We start from the raw sequence: 22,312 nt of genomic DNA on the forward strand, positions 1-22,312 counted from the left end.
GTATTAGCGACAGTAGGCATGCACATTGTACATATTGGTAATCAACTATGTTAATCATAACAAATAAAAGATCATTGTTGATGTAAATTCAGTTACATACATGATTATTTTCATCCGCTTTTGTGGCTAAGGGGTTAAAACATGTAAAAACAAAAGTGTGGTTCCAGCTGCAGTCTGTCTACCACTACACAAAGAGACAAGAGAGATCAATCTTTTGTAAACAATATACAGTATGTATTATTATGTTGTATTTGTGCATACATTCTATCTGACAGTTCCCATTAAAGCTGGGTGAGAGTGGGTGTTTGAGATGCTGTTTCATCCCCTAATGGCACAGCAAAGAGGCTTTACTCCAGACAATAGTGAGATTGACTGGATCCATCGAGGGAGGAACAATGGAAACCTTTTTTTGATTACTAACCTTTTATCTCTACTCGTCCGGAACCATATGGAGTAAGATAGAAAGGATGAGGCATATACATCATATCCAATTGATCTGACTAGATTATGTTAACCTTAAACTTTTTGACTGGAACACAATCATGACCACAGCCCACCTATCGAACTGTGAATAGTTATTTTCTCTTTGTTTGGCATGATTACTGTAGGTAATGTTTGCAGTGTTTGTGCGTATATGTCCTTTCACCCTGTGAACAGAGATGGCTCAGGGATAATGTTTAATGTGTCTCGCTATTAAAAGGTAACTGTTCAGGATTTGTCTGTTGGTGTTCGTAAACACACAGTATTCAAAGTTGGCTGCCCTGTCCGCTGTGGCCTCTCTGCTCTGCGTGCGTGCGTGCGTGCGTGCAGCTCAGCCCGGCCCTCGGTCAAGCAGACACACAGACCTGCAGCTCTTTATACATTCATGACACAGAGACACAGAGCAGAGCGGAGCAGAGGAGAGAGACGGAGACAGCATTGTAACCCGGTAGCTCTGCTACAAGTCCCGACCTCGCACTCCGTGCTGTTATTAGCTGGGGACTACACACCCACTGCCCAAAGGTTGATGCCCAGGAGCGAAATAAGCAAAATAATAAGAAAATACATGAAGAGGGCAGAGTCTCTGCAGATATAGACACCACCACACACTTCTAGTGGGTCATAAATGATGATTGAGAGGGATTACTTTTGTGTGAGTCTATATATTGTTTTTTCGGAAAATCCTACGTTGAATGCCTTTAAGGATTACTCTCATCATGATATATATTGTATACTGTATATATGCAGAAAGTAAAACCTTCAAGACTTGTTTTCTTTCTTTTTTTGTAAATTGTTTCTGACTTCAGTCTCCTCTTACAAATGGAAATACACAAACAAACTGAGTCTGCAAGGCCCGTATGAGTGATTGCAATGCAAGAGCTCTAATTCCAGTACAATGACGTCAACTCACATTTGTGGTTATACATGGTCCGTGACTGTACACATCTTTTGAAAACCATCTTTTTAGAGTATTAAAAGGCTGATTTGAGGCGAAAGAGAAGCAGAAGAAGAAAATCCATAGAAGGCACAAGATGGAGAGGCATTTAAATTGTGTTTTACACTCTATGCTGATTCCAATGTTTGTTTTATATCACGTTCGGTGATGCGTATCTGAAAGCACAATGGCATGCTCATGTATATAGGTCATGTTAACAGATCCGTCTGGCCAGTGCGAGTGAAAGGAGACACCATAAACGCCATCCATTATCTATGGATCCTGCATGATTAATGAGAGAGAGAGAGAGAGAGAGAGAGAGGGAGGGAGGGAGGGAGGGAGGGAGGGAGAGGGACAGATATAGACTTAAGTACGTTGGTCCTTTAGTCTGTATGGCTAACAGATGTAGCGACAAATCATCTGCTGCATTAGCCTGAGTGTATCATATCAGATGGCATTTGGCAGCGCATATTGGGGTCTTTGTTTTATCCATGTATACATGAATACACACACATACACAACACACATGAGCCTCAATAACAGGAGCTGGCCTCTTTTGTTCTTCTATTGTCATGGATGGTGTTGTTCAAGGGAGGACCAAGATGTGTATAATTCACAAATAATCCAGCAGGAGAACCTAAAATAAGGATGCGAGCTGGTCCTGATGCTACTGTCTGTGAGTCCTGTACACTAAATCTATACAAAACAATCAAAATAATCCAAGTCATGACACCGGCTATCTGGCCATTCTGTCAAGGTGTGTCATTTTAGCTGCAGATTGTGTTTCTATGGCATCTGAAAGCAGACTACCAGTCATCTACCTATCTGTTATGGATCAAAGGCAAACAACCCAACCCTGGGTGTGTGCAAATAAAAGATGAGTGCATATTGACACTGTCAGCTATTTCCATATTTCAGCCATGAAAAATACAGCAAGCAGGCTTATTTCTAGTCCAAATGAATTCCCTACTTGTGTGAATCACTGTTGTTCTGATCTTTGGTGTCACTAATCGGGCAAAAGTAGACCCAGGTTAAACCGCGAATCATCCCCTCTCTTTCTCAAAATCTAAAGTGCTTAAAAATAAAATATGATGCCTTGGTAATAACGAATCACATCAAATAAACCCTCTGGCTTCCCCTCCTAATGTGAGTCTCTTTTTCAAACAGTGTTTACCCAATCTGTAGCTTTGGAAGTCATTTCACGCTTTGATTACTTCAAGCTGCTCTTTAGGAGAAGAAGTCGTCATTGCTGGTTGGTTGAATGAAAAGCTGACTTTGCCGGTGTGTGTGTGTGTGTGTGCGCTTGCCCACAGAATGACTGACTAGCTCATTTGCAAACCAGCAAACATCCCACACGTACTATATAGACACTGATTTATCAAAGCAAACCACGGAGGCAAAAATAGCCAGGAATGTCAAATAGTTAGGAGGGTTACAGCATGAATCGAGCTAGTTTTTCTGCGCATATGCATTTGCATGGACTCTGCCTCCAAAGCACATAGCATGTATGTAGTTTGTTGGTAAAGTAATCTAAAATAGTAGGTATATATCTACTGTATATCTTGGTTTATTGCAACTACTGTTCAAGTGCATGTTTCCTTGACAAATGAAGTAGAAGTTGAACTTGACCCTGGAGAATTTCTGTCTCTGTAATAGCCCGATTGTAAGAGTGTGAAATCAGCCCCTCCCTAGATATCAACATGTTCCTTTGTAAGGAAGGAATTTCATATGGGGGACTGGAAGGGTGTGACAGAGGAACTGTATTGTTCAAGGCAACAGCAGAGCAGAGCTGTGGGTGACTGCTTGAAAGCTGTGTGGTAAAAGCAACTTATCAACTGTGAAGCGTCTATTTTTAAGCTTTTCATGTAATAAGAAGATTAATACTGCAGTGGTTAACTTTTTTTACAGTAGTACATTTGATTTTGAAGCATAAATAATGACTATAGAATAAAAGACTTGGAACTAGATGAAAACTGGAAGTGGATTCATGAAAAACTTGTGGAGCAGCCCTTCACTGAGCCTCTTCAACTCTTACTGCTAACTCACGCACCCTATTCACTTTAAGAAGTGTTGCACAGAAAAACTTGAGATGTGGAGGAATTTTGAAGCAGTTCCTCTTCCCAAACCTACGCGCCTCAGTCATCAGTTTCTCATAAATGACAAGTGAACAGAGCTATCAAACTCAATGCTGACAGGGCAAATAGAACATCTATTGCTTTCTAATGTTACCCTTCCAACAAACATTTCTGGATTTGTAAACAGCCAGTTTGTGTTATTTGATAAGATTAGTTAAACCTGCTTTTCTTTGGTGGTGGTAAGATGCATGGAAATCATGTGTGAAAAAGCCTGCTGTTGTCTCTTCATGCAGAATTGTAATTGGACCTTTTGATTACTTGCTGGTTTATAAGAGACCTTCGGTAGCACTCACTGAAAAACTACCATACAGAAAACACCTCTGATGGATGAACTGGAACACACCTAGAGACAGTAATTAAGACTCTTATTTAGTTCCAGATCATAATGATCATGATGACTGCATGTCAAAAAAAACAATCACTTTAAAAAGTACATTTACCCCTTGCAGGATCTCTCACCACTGTATGCTATGGGTCGGCGTCACTTTACATCAGTTAATTCAAGGCCCGTCTTCAGCTACTGATGTCATTGTGTTCACAACAACGTAAAAAAAAAGTATCACTTTTTTCAGTGATTTTGAATGGAGCTCTGCTGTAGTAGAGTGACATTGGAAGTGAATGCCAGCAGTTGTCTGAGTAAACAGAACTGCAGCAGTTCTATAATCTGACCGCATGCCAGTCGACTTGTTACATTTCACTCACAGATGTGATTTTACACTGACGCCACAGCACCCTGGCTGTGATTCCAGTCTTATATTAAAGATGCCTTCCACATAAATGCAAAGATTTATGGGATATGTAGCAACCACTGATGCCTCCTGGGTGTATGATATACTTTACAACAAAGTTATGGCAACTGTGGTAGCTATTGCACTGCACGACACATCTGAAAGCTTAGAGAGAATATCATTTCTGATGCCTTTTAACAAATCCTATGACTAAGTGTTTTTTTTTTCCCTCTGCCTGTTGCCAGTGTTGGGATTGTAGTTTATTGAATAAACATTTTGCAACAGACAAGCTCCTGTGCCAGGGTACATTGTTTCTTCATTCATAATACATAGATCTCTTCTTTCATTATTGATTCACTCTGAAAACAAATTTACCCCGGGGTACAGCGCTCTTATTGTTTCCGAAAGTAAGGCTGATTATCTGTGCTGCAGAATGCTTTCAAAGAGATTCAAAGGGGACAAGAGAAAGAGGAGAAACTATTTTGGAAAAATGCACTGCAGTAAACCTGCTGAAATATTGTCCTGGTGGAAAAAAATAGACTAAACAGTGTGGGGGGAAACTGGGGACGGGTTGGAGGACCAAAAATAATGAATGAACTTTAGTTGTGTCTGTGGATAAAACCAGAAAACTATGCCAATTACTAGCAAACCAGGGCTTTTAAACAAAAGTTGGGACCAGTCAGTATGGATTTTGATAGCCTGCTATTCTCACTCCTACCAAACTCCATCAAAGTGTGCTTGGAAGAGGACAGACATCATTATTTGTCACCTGTCTAAACCACAATGACTGTGTGGGCATATTGTATGTTTTCTGTTCTGTTTTCTTATACCGTTATATGTTTGTTATAAATGTTGCCAGTGCCCACAACAAAAAAAGTTAATAATGCTATGCATTTTGCTACCGTCACAGCCCTTTAGGCCCTCACAGAATGTCTAATTGTAAAAACATATGTAAAATGCATTTCTTCTCATTTTCTTAATTTGTCTTTATTGTCTTTATTGGAAAAATGAATCCTCCTGTTCTTCACCCAATCAGGATCTTACTTTGGCTGGTTACCAGGTAAAAAATATGTCAGGGAGCTCTGAATTTGTAGGTGGCCTTATCAGTACATCTTAATAAAGCTACAATCTAATGTGACATGAAAACTAACCAATCAGATTACACCTCTAAGAGGGAGGCTTTGTTTATCCATACAGTAGAGACAACTACCGCCAGCTAGAAGGTGAACGTGGACATTTCAGCGACTGTTTCAACAGAAAAAGGGAGATATTCATTCATGGATGCTAACCTTTTTCACAACTGAATTTTAATTAAATGTTACAAATTGTGAAGAACGGAAGAGATTTGGCTGAGGTGTGAAGATGAGGTTAGATGGGTGTAGTCCAATCGTCACAGTTCATCACTGGTTCATTAATATTTTCTCATCAAAACACTTTATTTTGGTGGCATTACCTTCTGTCAAAACTTATTTGCTATTGGAAATTAGTAATATTTAAACACCATTTCTAAGAGACAGGGTTGTGGCAGTGAGCACTGTCCAAGCGTACAAATAAATGTGCACTACATCAACTGTTTAAGCTCTGTTAAGCCTTTGGTTTAGAGTTGCGTTGGGTGCTTGGACCTCAGTATATCTGCTTGCAGGTCTAGTTGTTTGTTGACTGTCGATGCAGAACTTCCACCCTTTTACATGTTACATCATTTGTCTCAACAGAAAAAACAAACAACCAAACAATGAGACAGTAAACACTCCCGAGAGGTCAAATAAACATCTCCGGCACACACCCTTAAGCTTCAACCGGAGCTCTTTTCTCCCTTCGTCTTCAACACGCTTTCATCTAATCTCAATACCTGAAGATACAGTCAAACAAATATTACAGTGTGTATGGACCAGAGAGACACAGCGAGGCAGGCAGACAACATGCAGATGTTTTGATGGGTAGCAGGCGCCAGTGAGAGATTAGTGCTTAAGGGCAATAAGCTGTCAGGCAGTTCCTCCTGGCAGCTGTGGCACAGGGCTCGGCTCGGCTTTAAGAAGCTACATTATAGACTGACACACACAGACTGGCAGAGGGAAAGAGGCTGGGGGGGGGGGGAGTCACTGTGGATGCATTGGAAGACAGAGATAAGCCAGCTTCCTGAAGCTCATTCCTGAGTGAAATAAAGCGTGCACGTCTCTGTGTCTGCGTGCGTGTAAGGTAGAGAAACAGAAAGTTCCTCGGGGCAACTGTTCACCTTATTCTAAACACCACTTCCTGTATTTTTCCTTTTAATTTCTGTTTCCCTTTTTAACTTGCTCCTCCTATTGTTATGCTCTGTGTCTGTTTCTCCTGAAATGTATCACCAAAAGAAACGCTTCGCTTGCAGTCATTTCACTACAAAGATTTAAGAGCTTTTCTCCCTCTGCTTGTGTTTTAATCTAAGTCATCAGCTGCAGGTGTGCACGTTGGAGAGGAGTTTTCGGAAAAGACAGTGAGGGTGTGAAGAAAGGAAGGGGGAGAAGAGACGGATGGCGAGTCATTTTTCCTCTGGGCACAGCTTTTCCTCTTTCCTTTTCTATTAAAAAAAAAAAAAAAAAAAAAAAAAGAACAAACCACCACAGGCAGCATTAAAAGCTACACACTTGCACTGTTCACCTGCAGCTTTTGGAAATAAATGAGGAGCCTATAAAGGAAAAGTCGATCCAAAGGTCTCACATATCTCAGGGATAACAGGATTCAGGGATAAAAGGAGAATTTGCAGCTAATCTGATCAACCCCGACGACTGACACTTTCTAACCTTTATTTACCTGCCTCTGCGGGTCTGTGTACGATCACAGGTCTGGAGAAAATGCAGAGCCTAAGGTTCCCATGGGGCACTGAAGCAGATAAACATCTCTGTAAAACTGGCTTGTTGAGTCTGACCTGCTCTCTGCAGGTGCACAACACGCTCTTTGCTTAGAAAATGACTAACTCCTTCAATGAGCATCACACACACACACACCCACACACACACCCACCCACACACACTACTGGGGTAATATCACTTTTCATAAATAGTACTCTTCCCTCCCCTCCCGGAGCACGCTCCATGTTTAGCACACAGAGACTAAAATAGTTCCTTTTGCAAAGAGCAGTATAGATTCCTTCCTATCTGAGCCTTACTCACAGCGACTGGTGGGTTCATGTCTGTGTGTGTGTGTACGTGCATCTGTTTCTGTGTGTCTACACAAAGTGGGGGATAAATTTAGACAGTTATTAGCATAAAACCCTTTTTTTCCGTGTCATTAAGTCACACCGCTCCCCATTCCTCCACCCATTCAGCCTATGTACGTGCGCATGTGCACACAGACGCTTCAGCCCTGCTCTGCACAGTCTCATTTCATTTCCATCAGCTGTAGTCCACAATGACTCATGCAGATTCACAGCGCTGCCAGAGTGGAGGGAGGGACTCAAAGCCTCAGAGTTAAACTCAACTAGGGTCACACACTGTATTCTAGGAGGAAAATGGCTATGGAGCATATACGGCACATTACAGTACACATACTGTCCTCATGCTCCCTAGAGAGTACTCTCTAGTGCATATAGAAGCACACGGTTGTCAGCAGTTTTCATGCTAGGTGAGAACTGGAGAGAGCATTGATGTCTAATTCCCGCAGAGGATTAAAAAACAGCTGGTGATAAGAGTGTTTGCAAATGTTATAAAGGGTGTGGATGGAGCAAGGAGGAGCGAGACAGAAACACACAGCTTAGTAATGTTATTTCTGGAACGGGGCTGCAAAATATGGCGAAAATGCAGGATATAAGCAAGAAATTTAGCTTTCCATCGCAACAGAAGAATGTAGCCGAAAAAAAAAGCAAAGTGGGGAACGTAATGCTGCTTCATCTTTACCTTGTGAGGCAGCTGGATTCACAAGATCACAACATGACGCGTCAGGTTATGTGAACACATGCTTGCAAACACACACATTACCTGCAGCCAGACAAAGACACGGGCAATGTCATGACTACTGTAGTCTTGGCCAATAAATGCGGCACAATTGTTCATGGCTCCGAGGGACAGAGACTTTTGTGTGTGTGTGTGTGTGTGTGTGTGTGTGTGTGTCTGCGTGCGCTCAGTGCAACTAGATCATGCTGACAGTATGGGAACAACAGTATCCTTGTTCTCTGCACCAATACAACAAAGCTTTGACTTGTTTTGTGCCACTGGCAGTGCCCCCTCTATGCCTAGTCCCAAACACACACATTAGAAAAATCAAAGACAAGAAAAGTTTGACGCTTTTTGACAAGTTATTCACCTCAAGTTGCCAGTTTGTTTGCTGAATAAAATAAATGAAAGTGAAAAAAATCCCTCAAAATGCAGAACTAGACCCGCTCCTCAAGACGTTAAAAAAAAAAAAAAAAAAATCAAATTATGGGTTGGTAGCCACGGATTTATGACAGTCATAACGGCTGATATAGTGGATGTTGGAAATAATAAGAGAAGTGCCACACGGATAGGCCTGCAGCGTGGCGCTCTCCTCTCTGAGCTGATCCACAGATCCCAGTCAGGCTCTACAGTCAGGCCGGCTATTAATAGCCAAACAATCAGCCATTCCCCACAAGGCAGCCAGCAGCAGTGGGCCAGAACCAGGCTCACAATGTGAGTATGTGTATGTGTGTGGCTCCTTTCTTAAAACACATCAGCCCGACCAAAGCAAAAGAGATTAAAGGCCTGCATTTGGTCATCTGTGCTCTGAGCAGCCTATCCTTGTAGTCAATGGGGGAGAAGGATGAAGTCATGTTGTCACAGCAGGATACAATTACAACCTGATGAGTGACCTTGGTTTGATGCAGTCAAGCTCATGTACACAGTACGTTACCATGTCAGCGCAGAAACCAACGCTGAGCAACAAAAAGAGCAGGAGGGAGGAAACGAGAGGAGAGCAAGAGGCAGAGAGACAACATCTTGTATATATATAATTAGCCAAAATTCTCTGTAGAAAAAAAAATTCCTGTGTGGGCCTTGCAGACATGGAGTGCCAGCCATTGTCTGCGTACCCTTGAGTGCAGACACGTCTCTCCGTCTTTCTTTTATCTACTTCTACTGGCATTTCACGTTTCATGCATTTCTCCGGGAGCTTTGTTAGACGAGGTTTACCTGGCAGTGATAACCTGCAGCAAGGCCAAATAAAAAGGTATTTTTAGCAGATAAATTAAGAAATTGAATATTGCTGAGTAGTTATGTCATGTATTTTGATTTATTCCTGTTTCCTGTGGGTGCCCCTCTCTTCCACAGCACTAGATAATGTGCATGCATAAAAACATAACCGGGAAACACTGTTTGACATCCACTTTTCACACGCACATAACTCTTAGCAAACAACTGTCAGCAGCACAATCAGTTGATTTATAACACTTGAAACACAAACACTACTTGCACAGAGACATGGCGAGAGAGAGAGAGAGAGAGATAGGGGAAAGTTAATAGGAAATTTGTAAGAGTTTATGATGGATTTTTACTTTAATACTCTGATGGTAGGTAGTGGATATAATGCAGTGTCCGAAATTGACTTTTTGACTCATGAAAAAGCATATGCAATGTCCTCTGTCCTCCTCCCTCTGCTGCTGGTTGAGGGCGGAGGAGCTGCCGTCTCAGCCAGCAGGAATTTGCCACATTTGAAGATTTGTGGCAAACTAAGCTAAACTGTTAAGCTACATACAGACGGCTTTAAACATTTGTTATGGACAAAGCAGTTGAAAATATCTCTCTTCCACATGCTTGCGGTTGTTGAACAGGTGTTTTGATAAGTTACTCTTATCGGGTTTTTAACTCGTGAAGCTTTTATTGCTTTCTCGGTAACGAGCGTAGTTGTCGTCGACTCAAGCAAATCTTTTGTTTCACCTGGTTCACTGTCTCTTCACTGTAGCCGCTCTGCTGCTGTCCACTCTGAGTGTGTGCGTGCCTGTGTGTGTGTGTAGGAGCTGAGCAACGCTCTCGGTCAAACTCCAACACAGAGAGCAGAGGACAGAAGCAGCGTGCCCGTAAATGGCAGCAAAATACGGTAGAGACTCTCAGCATAGTTTTTTTTTTTGCTGTTCATTTGGCTAAGGCACTCTGAAAAAATGTATTTTTTATTGCATGGCTATTTTGGTACAAACATTTACCCGTCAGTGTGGCAGATAATCTTGTAAGATTTACTCACCAATCAGAAAATCCACCCGCATTTAGCGCTTGGTGGGTGTTAATTATGGACCCTGATTGTGTAATTTGTTATTCTAAATAACGTTCAATCGATGAAAAAAAGTTAGACACATGTAAAAAAACACATATGATGCACGTGTCTAGTCTTTAGGGACAAACATAAGTTATTTCCTTTGAGTCATAAAGACAGATATTTAATTACATGACTATTTTGGTACAAACCTTTACCCACTAGTGTGGCGGATAGCCTTCCAAGATTTACACGCCAAACAGAAAATCTACCCGCATTTGGCGCTTGGCAGGTGTTAATTTCAGACCCTGATAAAATGTGAAAGGCCAACGCAGCTAATAGGCAGTGAGTCACGAGTGCCGTCTCGAACTCTTGACCGAGGAAAAACTGGACAGCTGCCTGCTCTGCTCCCCCTTATTTCATTCACATAGAACAGCCAGAACTTTCCTTCTAATATCTGACACAGCCTCTAGCCAAACTCATCGCCCTCACGTCGTTTGGGCATTTCTTCAACATGGAATGTATAAAGACCGAGGTTCAAAGGGAGTTTATGTTGCCATGCATGATCAGTCTTGCTTTAATAAACGGGCTTTGGAACTGCTGAGCCTCGAATAATGAAATAGTGCAATCATCGTATCTACAGTAACTCTGAAACCAGAGGGCATCCTCCTCTTTTATTCATGCTTTCAAGCTTTTCTCCATGTGTGTTCAGTTTGTAGCTAATCGTCCGCATGTGTAAGAAACTTGAGGGTACACTGGAAAGCTACATAAGGATTGGTGGGAAAATGGTTGGAAGAACAAGCCCAATTGGCTCCTTTCAACTAATTTTGTCCCCTCCCTGGTGGGCTTCAATCCTGTCGCTCTGTGGTCTAAACTCAGAAGCATGAACTCCCAACAAAAATATAAACCATTAATGAGTACTGAGCCCCCACTGAGAACTATTATTACAGTACATTCATTTACATCCACGAGAGCCTGACAGCATTGGCGGAACGGGTTTGATTTTGTAGCTCTCAAACACATTTCACTTTTAGAGAAAACGTGAGGTTTATGAGTCACATAACACACGAGAAGATCCACACGAATACAAGCAGGACTGCCTTGAACGTTTCAGAAGCTCCAATCCCCGACAATACAAACACGCCATGCCTCATTGGTAGCGTTCAATCTGCCCACCTCCACTAAAAGGTCAGTATTACGAGTGTGGCAGAAGGCGTTTTGTCTGCTCATTAGCTCGCTGATGATCAGTGTGAAGCAGAGCACTTTAACAAGTTGGTTCAAAAGACAGATAACAGCCGTAAGCCTGTGGAAAGCAGCACCTAAATTTGACTTATGCTGTCAGTTAATACGTCCTTGTAATTATCCCTTCCAACTCTGTAAAAATAGTTCCAGGGAAGAGAAGAAACACACAATATTCACAGCTTTGGCAGCCACTACCTAGCCAGAAAAGAAAGCAGTCAGTTGCTATGATACAGCTTATATGCAAAAGTCCTCAAGGTGTACTAACTAGCATGAGGAGACAACCTTTAAAACGACAGACAACCTTTAAACAACAGATCTTTACAAATGACTTAGGGCTCTGGCAAGAATCTGCAGTCAAGCACTCAGATCTCAAAGCTTTAGAACGACTTCACAATACCAATCCACTCAAAATACGCTACTCGACACTCCACAATAATGTTCAAGTATTGGAAGCGAACGCAGCACTAAAAGGTGGATTTTTCTGTAATGTTGTAAAAGACTGTAAAAGCTAGGCTAATGTTACATAAGACTGTTAAGTAACTGACATTTGCCTGGCTGGGTGAATGTTCTGTGGTTGTTTTACTATAGCACTGCTCTGATATGTCACTACTGACAACATCAACTTCCCCAGAGCATCTGGAGTCCCATTTCACAAGTGTGATTTACAACAGGAGTTCATGACATGCCATAGCACAATACAAGATGAAGTGTCTTGGTTGGGACACATATGCATGTTCCAAACTCATGACACCTTTGATCTCTTGCTTTATTTCACACCTCACAAGAAAGGAAAAAACAAAAGAAAGAAAGTGCGGCAGTGAAACTGAACAGAAATTAAACCTTGTATCTAGTTGCCGTCTCATTGCGGTCACTTTCTGTTTTCAAAGTGGCAGCAGATACATTGCAGCAACACTGAGGTAGCGGTAGGCATGCACATGCTGGTGTCAGAAATAGCAGAAGTTTCATTGACTGGAGAGAGACGAACAGCCAGTCATCTTGCAAATGTCAAGAATTGTTGACACAGACAGATTTCGTTCAATTCGTGGTTGTGTGCTTAGACAAAAGCTGGGCTCCACCTTCTCACAGTAGGGTGGTGATGAGGCCCTGCCAAATATAGACCCTCACAATCTGAACCGCCTCAAACTTGACTTGAATCATTCCCGTTTTTTTGAACAGGCATCTGATCAAGTCTTCACTCAGAGAGCTGAGAGTTTATTTCATTTTATTCTACTTTAACTGTTGTATACTTCACGTAAATGTTGTTTTAAAAGGAGATTATACACATCAAAGTCTCTTTACAGGTCTACTGCATATGTGAATTAAAAAAAAAAAGTACAAGTCACTGTGACTCAGTGTGACATCACTTGAGTCATCATCGGTTGGGGCTGAAAACTACAAGTTTGAACATGTGCAAGATCTTGAGGTGTTAAAAAGAAGTGAGATTATCAGAAACCTGTAGCCTCCTCCTCATCTCTGCATGAGACTAGCTGCTCAAGGCTACATTAGCCTCTACTAGCATAACACACCCAAATCTCAAGACTGAAATGTTGGCGGTTAAGTTGCATTGTGCGTAATGTATGTTTTGACAAGGAAGAAGAATGTTTGGAATTAAAAAAAGAACGTTTCTGGATGCTGTTGCATCTATTTTGATCCATTTTTTTTTTAAAAAAACTGTCCATTGTGAGTCTGACCATGTTATAGTAGTGCAATGCTAAATCACTTAAGTACTTTTTGTTATTAAGTAAAGCACTTTGAATTGCCTGTGTTTAAAAATGAGAATTCATATAAATTGAATGGCATATGCCTTTAATCACAGATTATTTTGTTGCACAGGTGATCAGGTTCAACAGAATCAATGGCAGAAGGCCTGGAAGGAGAAAACATTGTGAATCAATTTTGCATTTAGTAGCCGAACTTTTCAGATGACAGCACAACTTGTACTTAGGGACGATCAATACTCAGATTGACTATTTATTGGAGCGTGGTAGTACTGAGAAGAAAGATGAAAGAGGCTTGGTGAACGTGTCAGAGTCTATCTGTTCCTGTGAAGGTGAATCAGCTGAATGCCCCTACAAGACTTACCTCAATGGAGTTACAAGTGACAGTGCAAAGTCACACTGATAAATATTCATGTCCTCTCATTCATTTGGGATGCACCTCCTTCATCCCGCTGGACTCCTGGCTGTGCACGGTGAATAAACCAGAGAGGGACAGCTGTTGTACATAAGTATGAGGTTTGTGGAGAAATTATAGGTATCAGTCCGATGTATGACTCCTAACACAAGGACTAAAATGCTATAGAGACCTGACTAACATAACTATTAAAAATGGAGTTAACAGTAAGAAATGCATACAGATTAACTGTGACAGCCCTATTATAACCAGAGACAAATCTTTAAAGCTTAGTTTGCTTGTTAGCATTCATCTTTTTTTGAGGAATATGAAGCTGTTAAAATGATTCTCTAAAAACATGGTCTCTGTGCTGATCCGCGCCATTCCATCTGAACATTAAACCACCACTCCAAGCTGAGAGTGCATGCTTTTCAGCACAGAAACCCAATCCACCCTCACAACACCACGCCATTACCATTACTAATGAGTTCGTGTGGACATTCACTTTTGTGGCGACGCCAAGCACTCGCCTGAGTATATCTACGGTGGCTTGCCTAAAGTGTTCTATCACATAAAAGCGGAGTTAAAAAACAAAAAGCTAACAACACTGTCATGGTCACAAGTTTCCTATACTATGACACAACATTCATCGAAAGGACAAAGACCTGCAGAAGATTGAGGAAGGACTATTTTCTCGGCATGTAAAGGAACATAAAACAGGCCTCATATGACATCTGATTGATGACTTAGTTTAATGGTTTGCAACACAATGACTGTATTTATTGCTGGTGGGAAATGAACCCACACCCATGGCAGTCATCCTCATGCTTTAACCCTAACAAGATGAGGCAAGAGCATGGTAAACATGAATCCCCTGAGGAAGCAGATTCACCACTTCAAAGAAGAGCAAAGTTATCTACTCTGATATTATGCAATGAACTTTAATCAGATCAATAAAGACTATTTATCTTCATCCCAAATAACGCATTACACAACGCTATTGTATTTGTGCTGGGTAAACAAGTAGACTGGCATTCTGACAATATTGACTCTTCCCTCTTGGCCAGTTCTTCCACTTCTGTGGATTACATTTTACACTCACAACAAACAAGCACCATTAAACACATGACTATAAAAATCTACGAAACCTTTTTGAAGAGCTGCCCGTTCTTGTTACCATTGCTGTGTCGCTCGTTGTCAACTGCACAGTTATGTTAACAACACGGCCAAGTCTTTCCATATTCCCCAAGAGGAATCACACATGCTTGTGTTGATTGTGCACCATAATGATGGCAGCAGCCAGCAGCACTCCATTAGAGAGAGCCGAGGGGAAAGAAAATCAATTGGAAGGATAAGACTCCCCAGAGGGCGGCCAATTAAAGACAAAAGGGGAGGTAGGGAAACTCTGACAGGACTCAAGGGCTTTAAAGTAAGACCAGCGGTCCCAAGCCTGTGAGCTTTGGGTACACTTTATGGAGTCAGCAGCAGGGGACCTTAGAGGGAAGCCAAGTTGAGATTCTTCAGGCAGAGCTACCCAAAACCCTACCAGCACTTCAAAAATCCACTCAGGGAAGGAAACGTTAACCTTAAGGATAATGAGATTAACCTGCTGATTGATGTAGAGGGATCAAGAGATATAGGAATAACCAACTTTTGACTGCTTTCAAACTTCACTTTAACTCATTTTAACCAAGGCATTCATTGAATTATAGTGTTAGACGTACATCCCTGATAGCAGGGTACTGTCAGTGGACAAAAGGAAAAGCTAAGAGTCGAACTCTCGGCGCTGTGTAGGCACAGAGGCCTACAGTACAATAGCCTGGTGGAAAATGCAGCAACAACAACAAAAGGCGGCTTGTTATCGTGATTAAAGACGTGGCCGTGGACTGTGACAAACTGCAATCCAATATGTCACATAAACAGACGACTGATTGTACAGCTGGGCAGTGGGCCTTTTATGGCACACAGTAGCGCCCACCGTCTGTTGTACGCTGTGAGCTGCCACCTGTAAGGCTGCGCTCAAGATCAGAAAAACATCAGACATTGTTGGTACATTAAAATGATTGATGAGCTACAAAGAGAGCGTGTCGACTGCTTAATTCCTCAGTAAAAGCATTCAAATTCTGCAATTAAGATTAAGACAAGAAAGAGCAATGCATCAGCCACCGCATATCATTTCTCAGTATCCAGGGATAGAGAAGTATTTGTCTAATATAGTCAGTTGAATCTGCTGACAACATCTCCATTCACTCTCTTCCCGTCCTGTTTCTACGGCCATTGCTGACACTAAAAACATTCCACCATTCAAGATCTGTGCTGATCAAAATACTAAATATTCACCAAACAAGAAAGACATTTTAAGGTTAAAACCATCATGAATGTCAGCTCATCACGTGTAGACTGTCTACCAAACGCGACACAGTGCAGGTGGAAAAGGACATCCTGCAGACCTGCACAGGTGACAACAGGAGTGACGTCAACATGATGAACACAAGCCTCATTAACTCATGTTTGTTACCTTACCAAAACAAAAAGATACATTTTAAGTTTCTAAGAGCATTTATCATCACTCCTTTAGTTTTAGCCTACATGAAGATACAAGACAGAGAAGAGCTGCACAAATAAACAGCAAGTTGTGAAGGTTTATTGTGTGAAGGAGCCAACGGAGGGATCCATCAGGAGCCCAGCTGTTGCATATTGAAACAGCTGCAGCTGTGTGAGGTCTTCACAGCTGATGCTACGACCACAGCAAGTTACTCAAGTCCCGTCTTAGAGGAAATAATTGTTTCAAGGTCAACTAAAGGAAAACAAAACTTAAGATGTTCCGGGCGGGTAAAGCCGAGTGGGTCAAACTTTAACCAGGCCTCAAACCTTAGTTTGGGCCGTTAGTACATGAAGTAACCAAGTTTCTGGCACTGAGTTTCTAGCTACCCACTAGATTGCACCCGATCAGGTTTACCACCGACCCTGAAGGTTCTAGCTAATCTGTCTATCTAGAAAACTAAATAATTGTGCGATGTGTCATATCAAATACTAAAGTCTCAAGGCGTTGAGATGGAGCATCTGCAGTTCAAAAGGAGCAGCGCGAGCCTCTGATCTGAAAGAGCAAAACTCGTGTTTAAACGTGTGTTTTTTGGCCAAAGAAATTAGCTGCTTGCTCACAGAAATGGCAGCTTGGAAAGAGGCCTGTAATTTCAGTGGATAACAGAAGTCTAAAGCAGAGGTTGAACAAGTGGATGTGTAAGCTACACAGGGTGGTAAGGTCAGATGAGATGCAGTAAAATGTCAAGGAGTTTCTTGATGAACCCTGAGTAAGAGCAGCACTTCATGCCTTTTCCCTTCACTCCACAAAGTTTATGACAAACCGATGAAGACAGCTAAGTACAACTAATAATTGTGAGCGTATCATTCATATCAGAACCCCTGAACCAGAGTGGGTGATCGTTATGTTTGTGTGGGTGCAGGAAAAAAAAAAATGCAGTGAGAAGCCTTATTTGAAGTAGTAAAATAATGTTACAAAGATGGGACAGGCTGAGTGTGTGTGTGAGAGAGATAAAGAAAGGCAGAGAAGAAGAAGAAGAAGAAGAAAAAGAAGAAGAGATGAAGAAGCATACTGTCAGTTCAGATTTCACAGCTCCAATTATAGCTCTGACACAGGCCAGTGCAAAGGCCTGTCTCCCCCATGGGATACCGTACATACAGTCCTGACAACATACAGTCCGGTGAGGGGCACACGCAGACACACTATAACAGCTTTATAAAAATGAGTGTCAATGTCTTCAGGCCACACAGATCATACAGCATCTGAGTGACTGTATTGATTTCCGTGCTGCTGGCACAATAGGGCACCCAGCTGACAGGAAGCTAACAAACCACATTGTCACAAGAGTGACACCTGTCCAACAACGTAGTTAAACCCCATCATTTTATGCTCAATTTGTACAACACCATCCTCTTTTACTCAATCAAATAGCATAAGGAGTTAAAACCAGAGGCACACAACTCAAGGCAATACATTTCAATGAACAAAGTGGCTGGCTTCTCATTTCCTGCATTCACTTCCTCTTGACTACATTTCTATGGCACAAAAGGTAAACAGCAAGGAAACAATCAAGACATGAGGTAATTTGTAGAGTTTAAACACAAGTGCTATCATTATTATAGTATATGACATGTCAAATATTGCAGGTTACAAGGCTACCAGGTCAAAACATTTGCTCTTACAGCCATCATGTAGAGTTAATAAGTGATACGCTCTACACAAGCTGAGCAGCCAGATCAATACACAAGTTTAACCTCACATATTCTTTGTATTTCCCTCTAGAGAGTACATTTAACAATTACAAAATACAGTGTCATCATTATTAGAATAATTCTATAAACACTGCTTACTTATTACAAATATTTATTGTAACAACAACACAAATACAAAGCAGAAGGCATCTGTGGGGAGTCGTTAATGTGTCCTCATTGCTCGTCTTGTTAGAGCCAAAATACGAAGGCAAATGAACTCCCTTCCAAGTTCAGAGAATATTTGTTTTTAATAATGCAGAACAGATCCTTTAACAAGTGAGTTCCCGCCATGCAACATTCCTGGCAGACGTTGGATCGCTTCAGGACGGAGAGACATAATGAGACGTTCTAGTCTGCACATGCAGGTGGGACGGAGGATGAAAGATAGTCAGATAGGTGTGTTGCGTAGCGTGAGCCTCGAGAAAGATAAGGAGTTAGAGGCTTGCCACACGGCTATGGAACCCCCTAAAAACAAGATGATACTTCTCAAGGGGTTAATTCTGATATAATAAATTTTCAGACTTTGTACAAAGACTTTGTTTTTTCCCCTCCATACGATTTCAAAAATACAAACTTTCACTGAATCACAGCTGAGGAAACACACTTCATTCCTCTCGTACACACCTACAAACTCAGGTGCGTATAATAAGGTCCAATAGGAAGAGTAGAGTGAGTCATGGGCTTGAGGCTTACGTAGCGTTTGGCAGTAGGAGGAAATAGACTCATCTGCATGTAACCCCACGCTGATAAGGAAAGAGAGACGATAAAAACAAGCGATTCTGCTGTTGATGGCGACGGGGCGAAAATGCACATGAAAGCTATGCCAGCAAAGGAAGAAAGAAGGATAGAGTATGTTTTTTGAAGAGCTTTTGTGCTTTGTAACAGACTGATGGTATCAATTGGCAAAGGACATGATAGCGCTTCCCTGGTGCTCACATTCAACTTTAAACCATCAATAAAGTTTAATTTGAGATCATGATTCACTTTAGATAGTTGCTCTGAGCTAACACGCTCACAATATCATTTATGGCAAGTATAATTTATCATGTTCACATGTTAGTTTAGCGTTTTAGCTTGCCAACATCTGCTAATTTGCACTAACACAAAGTGCAGAAGGTTAATATCATTATGCAAGTATTTTGGCATAAACACAAGTATTACAGTATTACAGCACTAGTACAGTATTAGTAGTACAAATTAAAACTTTGACCTGATGATAGCGCAATAGGAGCATTTAAGAGATCACCAAACTGAATACATGGACATCTGTGCCAATTTTCATGGCCATCCATCTGATTGTTGTTGAGATATTTCACTAAAAAACAAAAACGTCAACCTGCTGGTGCAGCTAAAAGGAAAAGTCAGGAGATCACCAAAGTCAGGAGGACTCATCCGTTGGGGACAGTGAATGTTTGTACAAAATGTCATCACAGTCTACACAGAAGTTGTTGAGATATTTAAGTCAGGAAACATCGGTACACCCACTAATAGACACTGACGTGTTAAAAACGGTGAAATCACAGTGTAGTTGGAGGAAACCACTGTGGTTAACATGGGATATTTCTAACTTTCCTCGGGAAAGCCACAGCAGCATTACCACAGACTAATCATGATCAACAGTTGAGACGACCAAGAAAAGAAAGAGAAGCAAACTGGTTTTTCATCGGGGGTGTTTTAGTCTCCAGAGAAGACTGAGCCACTGAGGTGTGTTTAAGTAGGTGTGGTGCCTGTGTGAATATGGAAATGTATGTTTACAATACAAACATTTTCACACATGAATCCCACATCAGAAAACTATCACTAGCTAAGCAATAAATCCAGGTGGACCACACCTACTAGTAACCCAAACTACCAGCCGTGTTTGACAGTGTGGGAAGACTGACAGAGAAGCTGCCATGCTTACTCTAATTACATGAGCAGTGATGAGAAAAAGTAATCCATGAACACTATGAGATACTTGTTCTTGGCATTCATTTTGACCATTTTGGGGGTGTGTACAAGTATACACGCCCATAAAATGTGATTTTACCTGAAATATGGTCATTGCTTCATAACAGTGTACCGATTTGCACAGGGTGTGAATTACCAAAGACTACTGAGGGACTTTCCAAGTGTAACTCTCAATTCAAAACGTGGTTTCATCTCAAATAGATTAAAACAAAGATTCTCAACATTTTCCACCTTGAGAAACCATTTTACAACCACATTTTTTTTCTTACATAACACTGCATTGTGTTGTCTTTTACCTTAAGAGTGAGAAAACTGTGGAAACATATCAGAATAATCACTGGGGCCTTAACTAATACTCTGCTGGGGCTAATTTCAAGTGAAATGAAATTTAACTAGTGCGTCCAGATTATCCTGGTGATCCGATGTAAAGCAGATCAAAGGATCTTTGAGGGTCCTCTGACCCCAGTTTGGGCAGCAATGGATTGAGCTCTGAGCATATCAGACAAGAGAAGACAAAAGGCATTAGCTATGGTGTAGCTTGACAGGGACTAGCTTAGCTGATGAGGAGGGGGTAGTGAAACACAAACTGGAATTTTGTGCGCCCGTTTCCACATAAACCAGCTAACGTTTGAGAAGAATAGCGTTGCGCATCATCCCGCTCTGCTAACGTTACGTCCACATATGCTAGCTAACCACGATAGATACGCTGTTTAAACATATATTTCAACTCAGACGGTTGATGAGTCAATATTTATTCCCATCCAAAAACGTACCTGGTCGAGGGGGAGATTGATAATTTCGCTGATTGGCTGCAACAGAGTGGATCCAGTGCATGATGCAGTCGTTTGGGTAGCCATGCTTGGTTGCTTGGTGTCCGTAAATCCTTTCTCTCCTTTCTCTCCCTTCCTCCGATTCACTTCACTCCCCTCGGCTGCTGCTGCGATGATAAATACACTGCTGCTGCCGCCGCTGCCGCTGCTGTTGTTGCGACGGGCTGGACAGTTGTCATCCACAGCACACATCCAACGAAGATTACCGAGACGCGGCGAGATTTTCCTTGCTCACCACTTCCTCTTTCGTCAGAGGCCCGTTTAGGAACACGACGTTTCCGAGTACCACACATATGGTGTTTTTCCCCTGTAGTAGGTGTATTTATATTTTAATTTGCTTAAATGAATACAGTTTCTGGTGTTAGCAGACTGACAAAAACGTTGAGATATGCCAAATTTCACGTTTTAAGAGGTTTAGAAAGAACTTAACGGGCGCTTCTGTTGTGAGCTTGCGCATGTTAATTTTGTGACTCAGCGTCGTGGTTGCTGGTAGTGACGGCAGCTGTTGAAAAAACGAACAGAACAGCCGTTAGTTTTATTACTATACATTAACCGTTTACGGAATTTAAATTGTGTTCAGCAAAACGCATTCACCTCTCGTAACGGTTGGTGGGAAACAAACCGTCGCCTATAAATTGGCAGTGCAGCTATAACCTATCTTGGGATTCTTTGCCCATATTCAACCAATTAACCTGTATAATAACCTGCTTTGCTAAGATACCCCCCCCCCCCCCCACACACACACACACACACACACACATGAAAAGTTTCAGGAAGACGAAGTAAGACAAAAGGGACCAGAATATTGTATTAAACATTCAATTTCAGGCTTTTAAAAGGTAAAAGGATACCTAGGTGTTCTATAAGTGTTTTCAACAGCTGCCATCACTATGACAACCACGGACGCATTCGGCTGAGAGTCACCAGTTAACACGGTCACTCGCTAAAGCGAAACACCGGTTTTTGTCATGATGAATGAAGCTGTACGAACCTGTTAGCTAACCTCTTCTTTGCTTACTCACTCATCCAGTTTTGAGTATAAGTATGCTACCCGTGTAATGAGACAACAGTTACTATTATGCCAGAGTATGTAGTGAACTATCTTGATGGCAGAGTATCTTTGACGACAATAAAAAATGGTGATAGTGTGGGTGGAGAGATGGCCGGCCCAGCCCTCCGTAATAACTATCAATTTTGACCTATCATGTGGAGAAAGTGAAAAATCCATCAGCCAATCCCAGTTTAGGAAACTGAAGGGCGGGGGGGGGGGCGGAGGGGGGGGGTCTTTGATTAACAGTCTTCAGGGCAAACAGGATTTGAACTGAGCACTGTTGCATGTGGTCCCCACCCACTCCCACATTTATAGCAATCCTCACATGAAGAAGGAAAAATGTGACGTAAGGGGGGGGGGGTATTTGGCAGAGTTCAGTCGAGGCA

General features: G+C 41.7%; 1 protein-coding gene across 1 annotated transcript in view; it reads right to left on the bottom strand.

Annotated features, from left to right (window-relative positions):
* mboat2a (membrane bound O-acyltransferase domain containing 2a) overlaps positions 1-21,152 on the bottom strand; it is a 43,626-nt gene extending 22,474 nt beyond the window's left edge. The window contains exon 1 of the mRNA XM_067613713.1: positions 20,819-21,152. Within this exon, the coding sequence (XP_067469814.1) occupies positions 20,819-21,067 (249 nt within the window). The 5' untranslated portion in view covers positions 21,068-21,152. The remainder of the gene's footprint in view (positions 1-20,818) is intronic.
* Positions 21,153-22,312: the final 1,160 nt, after the last annotated feature.

This window comes from Thunnus thynnus, chromosome 16 (genome assembly GCF_963924715.1).
Source record: "Thunnus thynnus chromosome 16, fThuThy2.1, whole genome shotgun sequence".
Lineage (NCBI taxonomy): Eukaryota > Metazoa > Chordata > Actinopteri > Scombriformes > Scombridae > Thunnus > Thunnus thynnus.